This window comes from Ambystoma mexicanum, chromosome 6p (assembly GCF_040938575.1).
Source record: "Ambystoma mexicanum isolate Mex_15411 chromosome 6p, UKY_AmexF1_1, whole genome shotgun sequence".
Taxonomy (NCBI): Eukaryota; Metazoa; Chordata; class Amphibia; order Caudata; family Ambystomatidae; genus Ambystoma; species Ambystoma mexicanum.
In genome coordinates, this window is record NC_090935.1 from 1,190,116,667 (window position 1) to 1,190,133,843 (window position 17,177).

Sequence of the window (17,177 nt, forward strand, 5' to 3'; positions counted from 1 at the left end):
TTCTAGAGAGGGGCGCCTTCTACCTTTTTTGTATGTTTCCAATGAACATGGGGTTGGTCACCTTAAGGTACCTGGAGGAACCCAGACGTGGACCCCTTTCTCGCTGTGCTCATAGAAGCACAGCTCCACCTAACTGATGAGGCCCGACTAGGCCGAAACACATTTTTGGGATTGCTGTTGGCACTCTTGTTCAAAGGAGGTTTGCCAGGCATTTTGGTGCTGGACTTCCCTTGTGGGCGAAAGAAAGACTGATATGCAAATGGATATTCCTCCTTTGTGAAAAGTATAGTGAGCAAAGAGTGATGGCTGCAGAATCTCAACGTGGTTAAAAACCACAGAACAGGTTATCATGCCATGTTCGTTCTAGAGAAGGGTGCCTGCTACCTTTTTGTATGATTAAAAGAGGTGGTTTAGCATCTCACACCTAACATGGGCTCATTTGAGAAGTCTTTCATCTTCCTATTGGATTGTAGATGGTTGATGCTCACCTGCACTTAGTCAGTTTTTATGCTGGCATGCAGCTTGTTGTTAGCAAGATACAGTATTCCTTTAACGGAAAGACACCACTCATAGTTCAACCACCTAATAGTATGCAATCACCAAGAAACAGCATCATTCATCGAAGAATGACATCACTCCCGGCTCAGCTTCAAATAATACATAATCAGATAAGGTGTTTAGCAGAAGGGTCATCACTCATACATCAGCTTCAAATAATATGCAGTCAACAACACTTCATTTAACAGGAGAGCTATCACCCCTATTCACTGAATCGGGGGGGGTTGGGGGCAGGCAACTGACCCGTATGACAGGGCAAGGAGTCTGACCCTGTCAAGGGGGCCATGGACACCAGAGAGGATGTGACAGGGTTCAGGGGGACCCTGTCACCAGATCCCTATATGTGTGGAGCAGCTCATGTCCATTGGTACCTCTGTCCCAATACCTATCAGCCTCTGTCCTGGTCTGGTCTCTTCTTCTATTCTTTAAGATGATTCCAAAAGCACAGAAAATATAAGATTGCATCAATGTCCTTAGACACCTAGCATTGATTATGGATCCTGGGAAGAAGCAAAACATAAAAAGAAAAGTGGAACAGACTGGTTACCAAGAGGGGAATTTACTAGACTTTCCCCTTCATAAGTTCAATATGGGACACAATACCTACACCACAAACCCCAGACTGGCTGTGGGGGAGCAGTGGGGCAGCAACAGAATAACTGGAACCAGCAGAGAGCTTCTCATCATTTGGATATACCAGGGAATCCTCCACAAAACCTTTGAAGGAAAAATCCTACTGAATCTAGGGCGGTCAGCAAACAACCCCAGTGATCACACAGACCTCATGACAAAGATGGAGGCTGAAAAGCGGGTGGGGGTGGAGGTATTTTTGAAGAAATCCAGAAGACGTCTTAGCCCTCAAGTTGAGAGCTCAGCCAGTGATTGGCCCATAAAATAAGCTGATCCTAGTAGCCAATTGAAGCCTTTTACACAGGAATGGGAGGGCTATAAAAAAAAGCCAGAAGTCTGTCAAGAGTAAAAGGTGTGTGGATATGTGATAAATTGATGGTTACCCTGTAGGAGTACAAGGAAGAGTAGAGGCTAAAACGCCCACTCAGCTCTTAAACCTCTCCAAAATCAAGAGCCAACACAATCATAAAGGTACAACAGGTCAAGTCATGAGATATACCGCCTTTGACTTTTGTGTAACGTGGGCAGAGGGAAGGCTGTACTCTTAAGAGGGTGTGAATGTGGTTGAGTAGCAACCTAAACAGTGAAATTTAATAATCAAAAATAAAGGAAAATCCAATCAAGGTTCGATAAAAATATATACTTCAATCAAATAAACCATATACAATAATAACTAACTAGAAAATACTGTAAAAACCAGCCCATGTAGGAAGAAATTAAATTAAATGAAATATTTTATTTATATCGCACTCGTACACAAGTGTTTCAGAGCGCGACCAGGCAAAAAGGAAGGGGAAGAAGGGAGAAGAAAAAACAATACAGCGATTTTACTAGGCCCAGTGACATTTAAAAAAGCGCAAGTGCATGGAAAAGGGAAAAGGGCATGGAAGGGGGAGTGGAAAGTGCAGAGCACAGGAGAGAAAACATAAATAAATATTACATTAAATAAATAATAAATAAGAGCGATGAACCATGGTAATGCAGCCAGCAAGTAGCAGGTGAAAGTTAGTCAGATAAGGTAAATCTGATAAGTGCAGAAGAAAAGTGAGAGGGTGACTGTATGGGTAGAGATACAGAACCCTAGTGCAGAGGGCGGCCTGGAGGCAGTGCAGGAGGGTGGCAGGGTGAGCAGGTACCTGGGCCCAAATGAACAGAGGGTGGCCAGGTGTACGATACCAAGAGAAGAAACGGATCAAGAGGGAAGAAGGGGGGCAAAGGCAGAGGCAAAGAGGAAGGTCTTGAGATGCTTCCGGAACCGAAGATGGTTTTACTGAAGTTTAAAGGTGTACGGGAGGCTGTTCCAAAGGGAGGCCCCAGCCGAAGACAGAGATCACCGAATATGAAAAGATAGAATAGAAGTAGCACTCTGTGTAAAGAGACAGGGAAGAAAAAGGCAATTTAAATACCACAATATTCAAAAAGGATATTTCTAGAGGTTAAACAAGGCAGTAAAATGACCTACTAAGTCTCTGGGACCCAAAGATGGTCCAGGGGGCAGATATCTGTCTTTAATACCTCGCCAGCTGTCTTTTAGGTTTGGCAGTGTCAAATAAGGCTTCTCAGTGACAAATGCAGTGTTGGCTCCGGTTGTAGATACCTCATTTGCGATAGTCCATCAACGAGCGGGCGTCGTGTCATGGTTGAATGGAAGGGGAGGTGCAGTCTCGAAGAGTCTACTCGTGCTGTGTGGATTGGGTGGTTTCCAGGTCTGGTCCAGCAGCCGAGGATCTACAAAAGTCCAGCTGGTACCAAGAGGCGCAGGCGACTTGGTTCGATGCAGATGCTTGAAGGTCGCGGTTTGGGGAACATCCGGGTTGGGTCAAATGACTCACAGGAGTGGTGATGAAGAAGCCGATGTTTCGAACAGTGGCTCAAGCAAGGCAAAGCTACTTTGTAGTTTGAGCCAAGGCAACAACGCGCTTGAACTGGCGTGGTGCAGCGACGAACGGGGTCAAACAGCGGATGATGGTTCTGAGAACTGGTACTAAAGGGCAGTGTTGAAGGGTCCTGCTGGATTGCTCAGCGTCGAGGAGCGCTCGAATCACAGCTTGGAGTGGTTCGTCATCGACAACAGGGGTTTTGGCAGTTCAGGCTTCCAGATGCTGTGAGTCCCACGCCAGTGTCTCAAGGCCAAATGTCAGTATGTTTCTTGGGCTCCCAGACATGGAGGAGGCTGGCACACATCTTCAGGGGACCTGCAGCACTGTGAGGTCCTAGGCAATGGGGTGGCTGGCAGAGAGACAGGCTTATGGTCCAGCAGCAGTGTTCACCCCAAAGGGCACTGTGGATGGTTAGTAGATAGAGCTTGCCTCTTCTCTCTGAACACCTGCCTTCACCTCACAACTGGAGGACTTTAGAAAGCGCTGTTCTCTCAGCAGTGTTCAAACAAATCCTCTCAATTGATGATCGAAAGATACTACAAGATTATTCAAAGAAGAGGTGGGAGATTTCATCCTTATATAGGCAAAGATCTCCAGGTGATTGGACTAAAGCTAGCCTGCTCCAGGGTTCCAATCCCTGCCTTTGAAGTGAGTGGACTTTGCCCTTTAGATGTCACACCCAAAGTGCTTTGCTCCATAGGACGTGGAGGGGACAGGAAAGAGAAAGAAAGGAAGAGAGATTCCAAATGGTAGGAGTCCCCTTCCCTTGAACAGTGTTCCCCTGACTACTCTAACTCCATCTCCTCCCCTTCTCTCTAAGAACAAAAAGGCCTTTAGAAATGCAGCACCTAGGTGTGAGGCCTGGCTCTCTGTGAATGGGTTTGCCTCATGGTTTCTGTTCCCCGATTAGCACCCTGTGGCGTGGATGTCGAGGGTGAAATGGGTTTACCTGCCCTTACAAAGAAACAAAGCGAAGCAATCACCCCGGGCTACAGTCTGGCCAGTGGACAGGGGTGGGCCTTGTCTCGGAGGAATAAACATAATCTTCCACAGCTGAACTGGGCCCACAGGGCTGACACATGTTCAAAATCAATTGAATGTGGCTGAGATAACTCTGAGATATGATGGCCAGGATACCCTAACTCTGGCATGGTTTATATTTACAGTTCACTGTGCCACCAGGACAGGATCGCCAGAGTTATGCAGTTTTTGTAACAGGGTGCATATATATTTAAATGCAGCCCCATGCGCTGCAGTGACTTGGATGTCAATGCAGCTGTCAAGAGGGCAAATGTGACCTCTGAACCTGCTTGGTGCCACTGGTAGAGCAGATGCTGTAAATCTGGATACTGATGCAGCAGTACCCAAGTACGCACTATGCTTTTGACATGGAGCTTATGACAGGGGAACCTGATTAGCAGATTTACCTTTCAGCGATGGAATTACATACATCATTTTATTACTTATTACAAATATAAAAGCTGTGGCTTTTACACCCTTGCCAGATGTCAGTTCATCACGGGATGAGGTCCCGGAGAAGGTGCAGTTGGCCAATAGACCATAGAGCAGGGTGTTGCCTCTGCAGGAGAAATTAGAGACTTTTGAGTGGTTACGGAGAGAGATGAGGTGTTTTGGGTGGGGAAGGGGTACCAATTGACAGAGTGACAGCGGGAAATAAGATGCAGGGGGGGAGGAGAGAAAAAGCAGTGTGGTGTTGGGAGAAGTGAGATTTGGAGAAATACAGATGGGATCAGAAGGAAGCTGGTGGGCAGACACAGGCGATGGGAGAGCAAGAGATACAATCAGGAAATGGAGCACAGTGGGAATCACGAGAGAGGTAGAGATCAGCTGGAGGCGGAGAAGGAGAAGGGGGAGATAGCAGTAAAACCAAGGAACGCAGCATAGTAAGGCAGATACCAGGAGAGATCAGTTGGAAGGTGGGGAGAGGAGAAGGGGTTGAGAGTGACAAGATCCAGAGTGTGGCGAGCAAGAGAGACAGAGCAGAGATTGGAAAAGAGAGGAGACAGACGAGAGGGGAAAATGTTAGCCATTGAGGGCAAAAGAGAACCAGGATATGAAGATTGCCCTGGCAAGCCCCTGATAAGGCCATAGCCTCCTAGGAACAGGGATTGACCTGTACTGTGGCTCTTGTGACTTGTCATTTCCACCTCCTGTTGGAGTACGGAGACTGTGCTAGTGAGGGGAGTCCCCTCAAAGACTAAGGAAGTGGTGTGGGCGGGTCCCACCTAGAAGGCGAGACCCAAAGTGCCTTTGGTTGTACATGTTGATAGTATAACTGAAAAAGTAGGTATCTTTGTCTTGTGACTCATTGAGCATATTGTCTTCAGCAATGGGGACAGAAACCACACTTTGCCGGTAGCCGCACCCCGGTTTTGGAATGTACTTCCACTAGATCTCAGACTATTTACAGCAATCTCAATTTTTAGGGGCAGGCTGAAGACCCTTCTATTCAAATAATCCCTTCTGTCTCGACTATTCTCTGCCCCTTGAATTTCTGGCGTGTCTGACTGAAATGTTCCTTTTATTTGTTTGACTGTTTTTTTTTTGTCTGTCCTGTTTCCGCGCGTCTATGCCTTTGGGCGTTGTCCGAGCGTGTTACAAATAAATTAATAAATAGGTAAACATGTTTTCCGTTTTTATTTTCTGGGTGTAGATTCTAAATGAGACTGTGTGAAGGCTTGGAGATGAAACAATATTGGCTTTAAATGAATTTGCATGAACTGGGCTGTGGGTAATACAGTGATGTTGAGCACAATCAAGGATCCGCATCTGCTTTTGAATCGGGCCGATTTATTGGCAAGTAAAGTGACACGTCATAATCCACAAAGCAGCCAAGGAGATGGGCTGGTTGTTTTTTCATTTTCAGGGTGATGGTGAGGGAATTTCTACCCCCAGATTGAAAAAGCTGGCATCCACGAACTCACTGCTCAGTTGCCTAATATCTGCTGGCAGCACCACGGGAGCCTGTAATTTTTGTCAGCAGTTTGACAAGCAAATATCATTTTCAGAGTGTGAGCGGGGATAATATACTCAATGGAAGGGGCAGACGAATGGCAAATATTCTTTGGGGGGAAAGCCCAGCAAAAAACGAAATGCAGATTTAAGAAAACAACTGATGCCGTTTGGAAAAGCAGGTGTTTGGAAATGTCTTTTTTTTTGTTTTGTATTCAACGCTAGGCAATGCATTTCGCAAACAGCAGAATGACCAACATGTGATAAGCCTGCTTTTAACACAGATGGCATCCAACCTTTAATAATCGTGTCCCATCTATTCCTCTGATGTATGCTTCCGAGTCAAAGGAAGGACAGGCGAAGCAAACCTCATTATGACTCTGGCGATAGGTACAACTGGCACGGCTGCCGCCAGAGTCATTTCTTTCTAGCGCCTGGGAATGGGCATTTACCTGGGCATTACAACCCCGGCGGACCCGGTAACTGCCATTCCCGAGCGCCAGAAAATATGCGTCCCCATTCCCATTTGAGTCCCATTGGACTCAATGGGAAAGGGGAGGCCAGATGCATCGGCACCATTCATGAATGGTGCCGGTGCATCCGGCAAGCTCTGCGAGCGTGTGCCGCTCTGCCCGCCAGGTCTGACCTGGTGGACTGACAGGCACCCGCTTGCAAGTCCGGAAACAACGGTACCGGCAAGCGTTCCGGTACCGTTGTTTCCGGACGGCAGGGTCGTAATGACCCAAGACTGTAAAAAAAAAAACACATGATTGCTGGATAATCGGTGGAGCACCTTTAAGACTTGTGAAAAGTGGCCTTCGTATGAGGGTGGTGGGCAGAGCACCAAATAGGGGGGCAATTGCTAATGCTTGCTCCCTACGCTAGGGAAACTGATGCACAATTAAATGCAGTGTGCAACTGTTTAGCGAGCTGTCTATTAGGTAATGGGTGAATAAACATGTCCACCGCAAGGCAAGGCAAGGCAAAGCAATGAAGCCATGCGCTAGAAGTGCTGACTCTTTCAAGGGCTCGGGGTTAGACCTTACTTCTGATGCTGCAGCACACTGTGCTCTATTACATTCGGCCTTGCCTTGTGCGAGAGCCGCCGTAGGCCTAAACTGCGTCATGATGTCCACGCGTCAGGCCTTTCAAAAGGAGGTGCCCTGGAATCCCATTTAAAGAACTGTCTCATGCATTAATTGTAACCATAAAAGAGAGACGCAATGCATGCATGTGTCACTTAAAGTACTGTGGTACTTAGTTTAATGTTGGCCAGATTACGAAACAGTAGACATGATACGCATGAAAAGTTGCAGTTTCCGATGGTTTCACATTTGCACCTGTTTCTGCCCATCTTCGGGGAAAGAAAAACTCCAAGGGCAGCAAGATTTCTTTTTTTTATAAGACAAAGTTGTAAAAAGTCTATGCGGTATTTAGAAAAGGCCAGCAGAGTTATTTCAAACGAGACCTTGTGCACCCTTCTTCAGCAGCTAGGGATAATGCCCTTGAATCCATGGTTACAGTCGCGTGTCATATTCCAGGGGCTCGTCGTCCACGCTGCCCCCGGGCTCCACGGCGTCCCAGGCGGCGCTGATCTTCCCGGGTGTGTAATCATTCCGCTTCAGATCTGCAAAAGAGCAAGGGAGGCAGCTCAAGAATCTTCTCTGTCGGCCCCTATCCTCATTGTATTCATGAGAGTTGCAACACCACCTCCTCAGCTTACAACTCATCAGTCGCTTAACGGTTCTTTCATCCCAACGGCAAACACTTTAGCTTCAATAGCCATTCACCTCTTTCCCAGTACTGTTTTCACCACGCAAGTGACTGATGCATCATTTAGAATGTAGGCTTGTTAAAGTAAATATGTTAGCAGAGCACACTTAAAAATATCAATGGAAAAGCATACAATATAGCCGGGAAGTTTAGGGTAGCAATCTACTTTGGTTTGCACACCTGTAACCTATGCACATGTTGACAAAGTGCTAATTGACTTTGACACAGGCGATTACCCACCCAGAACTGCCAATCTATCTCACATTGTAGAAAGATTTTTAAAAAACAAAAAAGATACAAAAGGCATAAAGGGGGCTTAAAAGGGTAATCTTTTTATTAGGTGCATGATATAATCCAACTGCCATAGGAAGGGGCCTATTATGTACTAAAGTTTTGGACAGCATAATATACATTAGCCTAAACATCTCTACACAACTGCGTGTTGCCTGGTCGTTTTTTTAGTTCTGGTTAAAAGGTGACAGTTATTACACTTGGACAAAATCATTCTGCAGTAAGGATGCAGCAGCAGTTTGGTTCACTGTTTTCCTCCTGTTGAGCATCTCCTAGTGCAGCTTTGCCTGACTATAATATGGCACTGCCAGGCACACTCTGATTGCACGAATACTCTTAGCATTCCATTCGTAACTCTGGTCCCTTTTCTCTTTCTCCCAGCAAAGATTGACTGTCTGAGCACAGTTTTTACAAGTTGATAGAGGGAATTTTGCAACCAAAAGAACAAAGGAGCAGAGCAGTGATTTGTCACAGCAAAAGCAACAGGGAGTGCATGCACTTTAAATTTAAAAGGAATTCAAAACATTTACAAAAATAAGCATGCAGCCTTTCTGGTTGGTTGAAAAAGCGCTGCCCTAGCAAACTTTTCAACATGTACTTGAGTTTTCACATTTTATACATTATGGGAATTCAATTAATAACATAGTCGTGAGGCAGACACAACTCTTTATAAATGATAAAGCAGGGACACCTTTTAAAAAAAACATGTAGTTAATTTACTAGTGCCAGAGACTTCTATTATAGCCATGATTATTTTCTTTGCATTCTGGGGCTGGGACTAAAGCATTTGGTTTGTGATTTATAAATACAGGCCTACAAGTGCCAGAATACAAAGACAAAATAAAGAACTGGATGGGTAACACCTGGATGGCCTGGTCAATCTGGGGCCTCGTCAACATAAATCACACTAAATGAATGTTGAAGCTATATTGATATGGGAATTACATTCATTTAAAAGCGAAATGTGGGGGGGGGGGTCTGTGCTGAGCTTCCCAAACAAATATAAGGAAACTTCCAAGGAAAATATCGCTCACCATTTTTCTTGGTGTCTACATCCAAACAACATGTGTCCTCCTTATGTAGAAAATGGAGGGACAGGCAAAGCAACCAGAGCACATTCAAAACAGTGTTGACTGCTTCCCTGATTTGTGGAGGCATAAGTACGCTTGCCAGATAACGGCCAGGACGTTCACTTTATTTGCATGTATAATGCTAAGGGCAAACAATAAAAGGGGGGGGTTGGGAAGAAGGTCCAGATTCGTGTGCCTGTGTCTGGGGCCAGAAAGGATGACACTGGTCTAATTAGGATTTAGCTGAAGACCACCCAACAGCATCCGGAGTTCTAAATTATCCATACAGCACGTAAGGATGTGGAAGTCTTCTATATATCCTCTGATTTGAAAATAAACTTGTGTACCTTAAGTGTAGGAATGTCATCAACATTCATACTTGGCAATGATGGACAGAAGAGAGAGGATATACATGTTGAACAACAAGGAGGACAGGGAGGAGCCCCGAGGGACTCCACACCAATCTGAACAGAAGAAGATAAAAACAGGTCAAGACAGACTTTCTGAGAATATCAAGAAAAGATTAAAACCATTTTAAAGGGACACAGCTGGGGACCTTTCAGCAAGATACCCTCCCCACATTTGTTCCCCCAGGTAGGGCATGTGGTGTGGGAGGTCCTACTTCAGCGAATCTGAAGCACCAGCCACATTCCTCTAATCCGAAACGCCAACTATGCCGCCCCTGTAGGAGAAGACAGAGGCAGCTATTGATATCCCCAAATCTAGGATTATTATGGTGGTCCAGCGACACAGATAACTGAAAATCATAATATGCAATGGAGTTCAAATATAGATGGTTGGTTCCATGTGAAAAACTAATTGAATCTTTTTTGGTTTGTTTTTGTGGGGTTCCTCCCCAAGCCCCCCATCTCCTTTAATTTGGTTGCTATTCTCGAACACCCACATCGATGAAAGGACGTCTTTTCAGATGGTTGACAGCCATAATTATTGAGGTGTCCATTTTCTGATGAACTTTGGTGGACTAAACATGCCAAACTACAGAGCACTAGTATCAAGCTAATACACAGCCCAGATTTGTTTTGCTAGGTCTATGGGCTACCGACCTATTGATGGCACACTGGGCCCAACACTGTAGAAATAATTGCACATGGAACACGAGTTTGGGGTTACATCACTTTAGACACACTAGGTGAGAGAATGTATTCTTAAGGAAACTGTAATGCCTCCGGCAGGCTACCCCGATAACTGCCCTTCATGCAGAGACTGGTGTGGGCGATCTTGCTGACTAAGCAGGCCAGGAACCTCTACCTCTTTGATGTTCCATCTGGACAAAACCTGCTGCCACACTTTAGAGGCATATTCTGGGGATCTTTTTAGTATCAATGATGGGAATCAAGCTTAGTGGCTAAGATATTTTAATCTCTACTTGGAGTGCTTGGGCCCGGGCTATTGATATTGTAGCTCAGAATCCCTTGACCTTAAGACTAAGGGCCCGATTCACAGAGAGTTTTCTAGTGTGGGGTTGCCATTATAAAACGCTTCTGTGAATGAGTCCCTAAATGACTACTTAAATGCCCTGTTTATACTTGCAGGAATCACAAAGAGAGTCAGGTGCACTGGCAAAGTCCTTTCTTTATCGATGCAATGTATTGCTTTTCATGCACCTTATTTATTGTGGTTAAAGAACATGGATTCCCACTCTGCTTTTTAAATTCAGGAATAATATGCTGCCCGATAAATGGTGTAGTGGCTGAATGTAAAGTGAGACAATACACACCAGTAGTCATTGTGATTCTAATACAGCTGAGGATTCCTAGCATTTTGCCTTTTTTGTCCGTTGAGAAAAAAAACAATTGTCTTGGTTTTTAGTTGCACCTATTTTACCTGTTACAGACCGGCATTAATATACCCACACATGCCCATATGATGAACTAGTATCTGAGACTTGGGAGAGATAGTTTTAGATGCTTTTCAAATCATAAAATAGCTGATCCTTCAAGAAACTTCGTAATTAAATGAAGTTCTTGTGTACTGCTTGTTGCCACGCTGGGAAGCATTATATTATCAAACCTAATCTTGTAAGGTTGTTCCTTCCTGCTGTTTCTAATGGGATGTGTTTTTAGGAAACCATGTTTGCAGCTATCCTTTATTTTAATGTATTTAAACATGTGCTTCTGTTCTGAAGTTTTCTGTCCATGTAATTAGTGTGGTAAATTGACACTTAACCAAAATAAAGCCAAAGAGAAGTGAAGACAGTGGCAGCCTAGACAGAGGCTGCATTGGTTTTTTCTCCAGGCTTCTAGTGCTTGTATTTTAGACATCTGTTTCTTGGATAGAACAAGACAAGGCTACTTCGTCTAATATTCATATATTCCTCAGCGTACCACTCCTCTGAAGAAATCTCTTTTAAAGGACATGTCTCAGTGGCAAGTATTATTGGAAGGGATTCATGCTTAGGAAGAGTACAGTGATGGAAGTGCAATTGAAAAAGAACGTTGTATATTACTGGGAAGGCTTTAGGAGAGTCTAGTGATGGATTGTAAGACAGTGGCCAAACATGTTTGTTTAGCAACACTTAAGGGTGTACATAGATATTGCAGAACACAATTCCAATGACTACATTGGGTGATTTCCTGAAATTGCTGTTTTGGAAGAAGCAAGTATCCATATCCCAATTTTCCAAACGTGGCCATCTATTTGTGATTCCAGATCCCAGACCATCATTATCAGTTTGCAATTCCACCCTTCCACCTCTCCTCAGATCCCCAGACATTAACCAATGGCACCTCTAGTTGTGTTCGTCAGTGCCCTGTCCAACCATATATTACAACGGGCTGTTTCACAGACAGTCTAGCCTTTCATCCTTACTAGAGAAGGAAGTGTCTCCTAGTCGGACAAAGCAACATGTTCAAGGGGACCTACTTTCCTGTATAGCGGTGGTTCCATAGGATCACCTCTGTCTTAAGCTCATTTAGGCATTATTCTGAGCCTGCGACGAAGCCACTGAAGGTTAAGAGAAATTATTAGCAGCAACACCATCAATTAGGAGAAATTTAGTGTGGTGGTTAGATTAAATGTGCCTGTCACCAGGGCGTGGAAATGGATCTTAAAACCCATGCAGTCTTTATCCTGGGTGCCAGCAAAAAGTCTGGAGATCAACTGCATATATAACACTATTAAAATGATCTGAAACCAGATGCTCGGTATCATGTAGAATCAAGACTCCCAAGTATATAACCAATGTGCATTCCTTTCATGGGAGAATGCTGATGAGTAAAATTCTAGAACATGTTAGTGATGTTATCTTCATTCAGCTTCTACCCAGCGATATCACAACATGTCTGTGCCTGTTTTACGATACGACTATAAACGAGTACCATTTTGGTTACGCATCTGCCAATCAAATTAAAATGATTGATATCAAGAGTGAGGGTTAGAGCTCTAATGAGAGGGACAATATGTACAGCAAATAATAACAGTGATAAGCAGCAGTTGTGCTGAGTTCCACTCTCAATTGAAAACAGAGCAGACACAAGACCACTGACAATTGATTTTGCCCATGTTTTAAACATTGCACGGCAGGTAGCAAGCTAATCGGGCATTATCATTCAGACATGACAAACCAAAGGTACTCCCAGCCACCCCAATGAAAAGCTTTTTCAACATTAGGAAAAAACAGAGTCAGTTGGGAGCCACTACAGAATGCCAATAGACCAATTTCAGAGGAAGTCTTGTGTTTTCATTTGTATCCAAGCCTGGCAGAAACCCGTGTTGTTTGGACCCAACAATGTTCTAGATTCAGCGACCTGGCCGAATAGCAAAGATTTTACCATGTAATGTGCTGTTTCCAGTAATAAGGAGATTAGCGAATATGAAGAACAATTTCAATGGAATTTCCTTTTCCATCGAAGATAAGATGTGATTCTTAACCCAAAGCTGGGATTTAACCATTCCGTCGGACAAAATGCAGTAATACGTGGGCAGGCTAAATTGCCAAAATACTTGCTGAACCTCCTTGGGTATCTTCTCATCAGATGCAGCCTTGTGTGCAAGAGCCTCTGTAACCTCTTCAATAGGGATATCTCCCAACAATGAGAAAGAGGCAGTTGTCAAGGTTGGCAACATATCTTCATCCATAGGCTTCATCCCAAATCATGTCTTTATAGAAGTCTTTATGTAAGTCTTTATAGAAATTCTGAACTGACCAGGAAGCCATCCTTACTATACACTTCCTTGATAACCTTACCGTTATCCCTTTCACAGGACATCAAAGACAGTACATTACCAGCTTTCTCGCCATTAATAAGATAAAGCGATGTTTAGCCTTGGAGGTAGTCTCTAACTCACCATATAAAATAATACATATTGGGCAGTGATGAAGCCCACTGTGAAGTTCTAGGCACCGCCAAAGGGGCAACTCATAGGGGCAGATGCCATCCTGAGCCACTGGATGTTGAGTCCATGGGCGGAATGGGGAGGGTCTACTCATTAGTCTCTATTGGTCCCCATCAATGTGTTGGGGACAATCACAGCATCCTAGCCCAGGAGAGTCGAAGTAGATTTGACCTTTCCCTCTGCTCCATTAGGCCAAAACAGGACTGTCTGTATAGTCCTGACCCTTCCCAGAATGCTAGTGGTTGAACCCAGGGAAGCCACAATAACCATGATTCTTCCCAATAGAGAGAGCCTGAAGATCTCTCTAGAGAAAGTCAACTTCCCTGCAAGGAAAAATACACATTTCCCTTCCATGAGAGTCAATTTCATTCACCCCACATAAACAGCATTTGTTCTGATTCTGTCACAGTTCAACATGCAGTGTCAGAGAAGTCATTGCCAGGCCCCAGAGACCCGTACATGATACAATGTTTCAAGTTGATATACTGTCAATCCTCGATTCTCCTCCGTGAAATCCCTGTAGACCTGTGCTTAAATAAAAAGTTTAATTAAATCCCATTAGAATGTGTATGTGAATTTAGCCAATACGAAGGTAGGGGTGGCCAAGTCCCTGCTAGCAACCCATGTCATGCTAGCCTGTGGATGGGTGCTGTGAGATTGTCGGGAGAGGATGCAAGTCTAGGAGATTGATTATGTGTCCAGCTAGACCAAATGTTTGCCATGGGATTTAGCTGCATTCTAATGGCAGAGGTGTTGTGCGATGCGTCTTCAAGTAACATATGATTGCAGGTGCATGCAGGTGGGTGGCCGTGCCTTTTGCTAGCTTCCATTGACATGGACAGTGATACGTACCCGTGAGTACTGGCTGAGTGCTTTTTTCATTGGCATCGCGCTGGGCCAGTCCTGTGGTTTGCTGGAGTCCTTTGTCTGCATTGCTCAGCACATTCTTTGAGGGACTCGTTGTTGCCTCAACATATCTGGCAGGGGGTTAAAATAGCCAGAGGTATGAGTTCGTCAGAACACAGGGGGAGGAGCCAGGTCTTGAGGGCCGTCTGGAAGGCAGGGTGATCCTCTAAGCAACGGATGCTAGGGGGAATCGCATTTCAAATTGGGGGTGCTTGAAAAGAAAAGGAGGATCCCCCTATTCTAGTCAATTTGAAGGGAGGGATGACAAGGAGGAGTGAAGTGCTTTATCTCAGGTTTATATTAGGTCTGTAAGGGGTGAGCTTGTGTTGTAGGTATTCTGGGTCTGTCTTGTGCAGAACATAGTGAGTGATGCACATGGCTTAGAAAGTGGACTGTTACCTGTCAAGGAGCCAGTGGAGGACACAGAGGGTGGGTGTGATGTGTTCTCTGGGACCAAGGGCCACACGGAGCCTAGTTGCAGTTTTTGAGACCCTTTGGAGTTTTCTGAGTTGAGATGCAGGGGAGCCCAGGTATAGAGAGTTAGTTTAGTCTAGGTGGGAGAGGACGAAAGTCATGATTGCTATGACTCTGTGAGGGTAGGATCGGTAGGGGAAGATGTGTCGGAGAATGTGAAGGTGTAGATAGCACGATTTAGAAACAGAGTTGATGTGGTGTGAAAGTGTCAGATCTGCGTCCATGGTATATCCCAGGTTTTTTACTGAGTTGAATGTAGCGCAAGGAGTGCCTAGAGAGAACGGCCACAAAGATGGTTGGGCGAAGAGGGCAGTTTTCCCACAGATCATGATTTTGGTTTTTCTGGTGTTGAGGAGAAGGTAGTTGGCTGTCGTCTAATGGTCAATTTCTGTGAGGCATGAGGTGTGGTCGGGGGAAGGGAGTTTGAGGGGGTCTTAATGATCTGAGTATCATCTGCACAGTTGTAGTAGGATAGGCCATGTGAGCAAATGAGAGAAGGGAGGGGGTTCAGGTAGAGGTTAAAGTGCAGGGGGGATAGGGAGGCACAAAGTGAGGGGTCGTGGAGAAAGGCAGTACGTGAGTAATTTGTGATCGGTTGGTGAGGAAGGAGGATATCCACATCAATGCTGTATTCTTGATGCCGAGACATGGGGGTGCAGTGGTCGATAGTGTCAAAGGCCGTTGAGAGGTCGAGGAGGATAAGCACGGCACAGCCTTCTGAATCTGCGGTTCCTTGTAGGGGTCTGAAGCTGGACTGTTGGGGTCGAAGAGGAGGTTGAATTTGGTGAAAAGGCAAAGCTGGGAGTAGGCTGTTCAGTCAATTTGTTTGGCTATGAAACAGTTGTTAGAGATAGGTACATATTTGGCCAGTAGGAGGGGGCCAAGGGAGGGGCTTTTGAGCAGGGGATTGATGTGGAATATCTTGAAAGCTTTTGGGAATGTACCTGATGTGAGGCAAGAGTCAATTATAGATCTTGTGATGCTGCCTGCACAGGTTGAGGACAGAATATCTTTTAGGAGATCAGGAGCGCATGGGTCTCCTGGGGATCCTGAGGGAAGGCTGCGAACAAGTAGCTTCAGGAATTCAAGTGGTGAGATGTGAGATGTCCCTACAAATCCCATGATTTTCAGAGAAGAAGTCATCAATGAAAGTGACATGTGGACAGTGAAAAATGTATGAGCATGTGCGTCCAAGGCCAGGAGGATGGATCTCTTGTCATAGCCCACACGTTCCACATCTCTGGGCTTATGGTCTCCCTGACCCAGCAAATGCATTCAGGAGGCACCATCTGCCAATGGAGGAATATGCTTCCGGACACAAGCCAGATTCAAATTCTCCTCCAACTTTACTGCATTTCTAGTTTTCGCTGGAGCAAACTGCTGCAATGTCATATTGGATGGAGCAGGATGGCGTAATGCCTTGCTCTCTCCGAATTGCTTTGGAAACTGCTCCCCTTTAACTGGAGCCATGTTCTGTGATACAGGAGTACCAATCACAGCCAGCACACATCCATGGCCCCACTGCAGCCACCAGAGCACAGGAAGCCCTGCAACCAACATAATCTCTAGTGAGAGACTCTATGCAGCATCCCCCCTATGAAATATAGATGACACCACCACCTGATCGGACAGAGAAACAAAGTTGAGCAGAGAAGGGGCACCATACACACAAGTTCCCAAGTTAGTCACGTTCATTACTTTGGGCAACCTTTGATATATGCTACAACTCTAATATCTAAATTCTGTGCCTAGTGGGCAGTACAAGCAGCCTTCATGGTCTATGCTGGCCAGCGGGCAAAATTGAGACTCACAGGCAACAGCTTGTCTTTACGCCAGTTAGCAGACTAAACTTCAGATCAGCACAGAAAAAAAGAATTACATTTCATTCCTGCTTTTGTCCCTGATTACACCAGACTTCCTCCAAATCAGTGAAGTGAAACACTATGGATAGAGACTGCTGGTTCATTTAGACATAGTACCCATTTGGGACCCTTTTGAACATTGAAGACCACAAATCTTGACCTCCATCACAATTTACCAGAAAGATTTTGCATAGCTACACGTGTTTCTCTCCTAAAGAAGGTCGGCCTGCCATACACAATATAGGCCGATATAACCAAAACCCCTCTATATGGGTGGACAGTTTTTCCTTACTTATTTTTTTATTTCTTCATTTAGAGACATTATTTGCTTTCGTCGTGAGGTTTTACATTTATTTTGGAATAAATGTTAGGCTTCACATGCTTCGTGATCTATATCTTGACAC

The 17,177-nt window shown here is 44.9% G+C and overlaps 1 protein-coding gene across 1 annotated transcript in view; it reads right to left on the bottom strand.

The window, feature by feature from the left end:
* Positions 1-7,289: 7,289 nt before the first annotated feature.
* The window catches only part of TRPM6 (transient receptor potential cation channel subfamily M member 6), a 1,703,532-nt gene continuing 1,693,644 nt past the window's right edge, over positions 7,290-17,177 (bottom strand). The window contains exon 39 of the mRNA XM_069625828.1: positions 7,290-7,668. Within this exon, the coding sequence (XP_069481929.1) occupies positions 7,559-7,668 (110 nt within the window). The 3' untranslated portion in view covers positions 7,290-7,558. The remainder of the gene's footprint in view (positions 7,669-17,177) is intronic.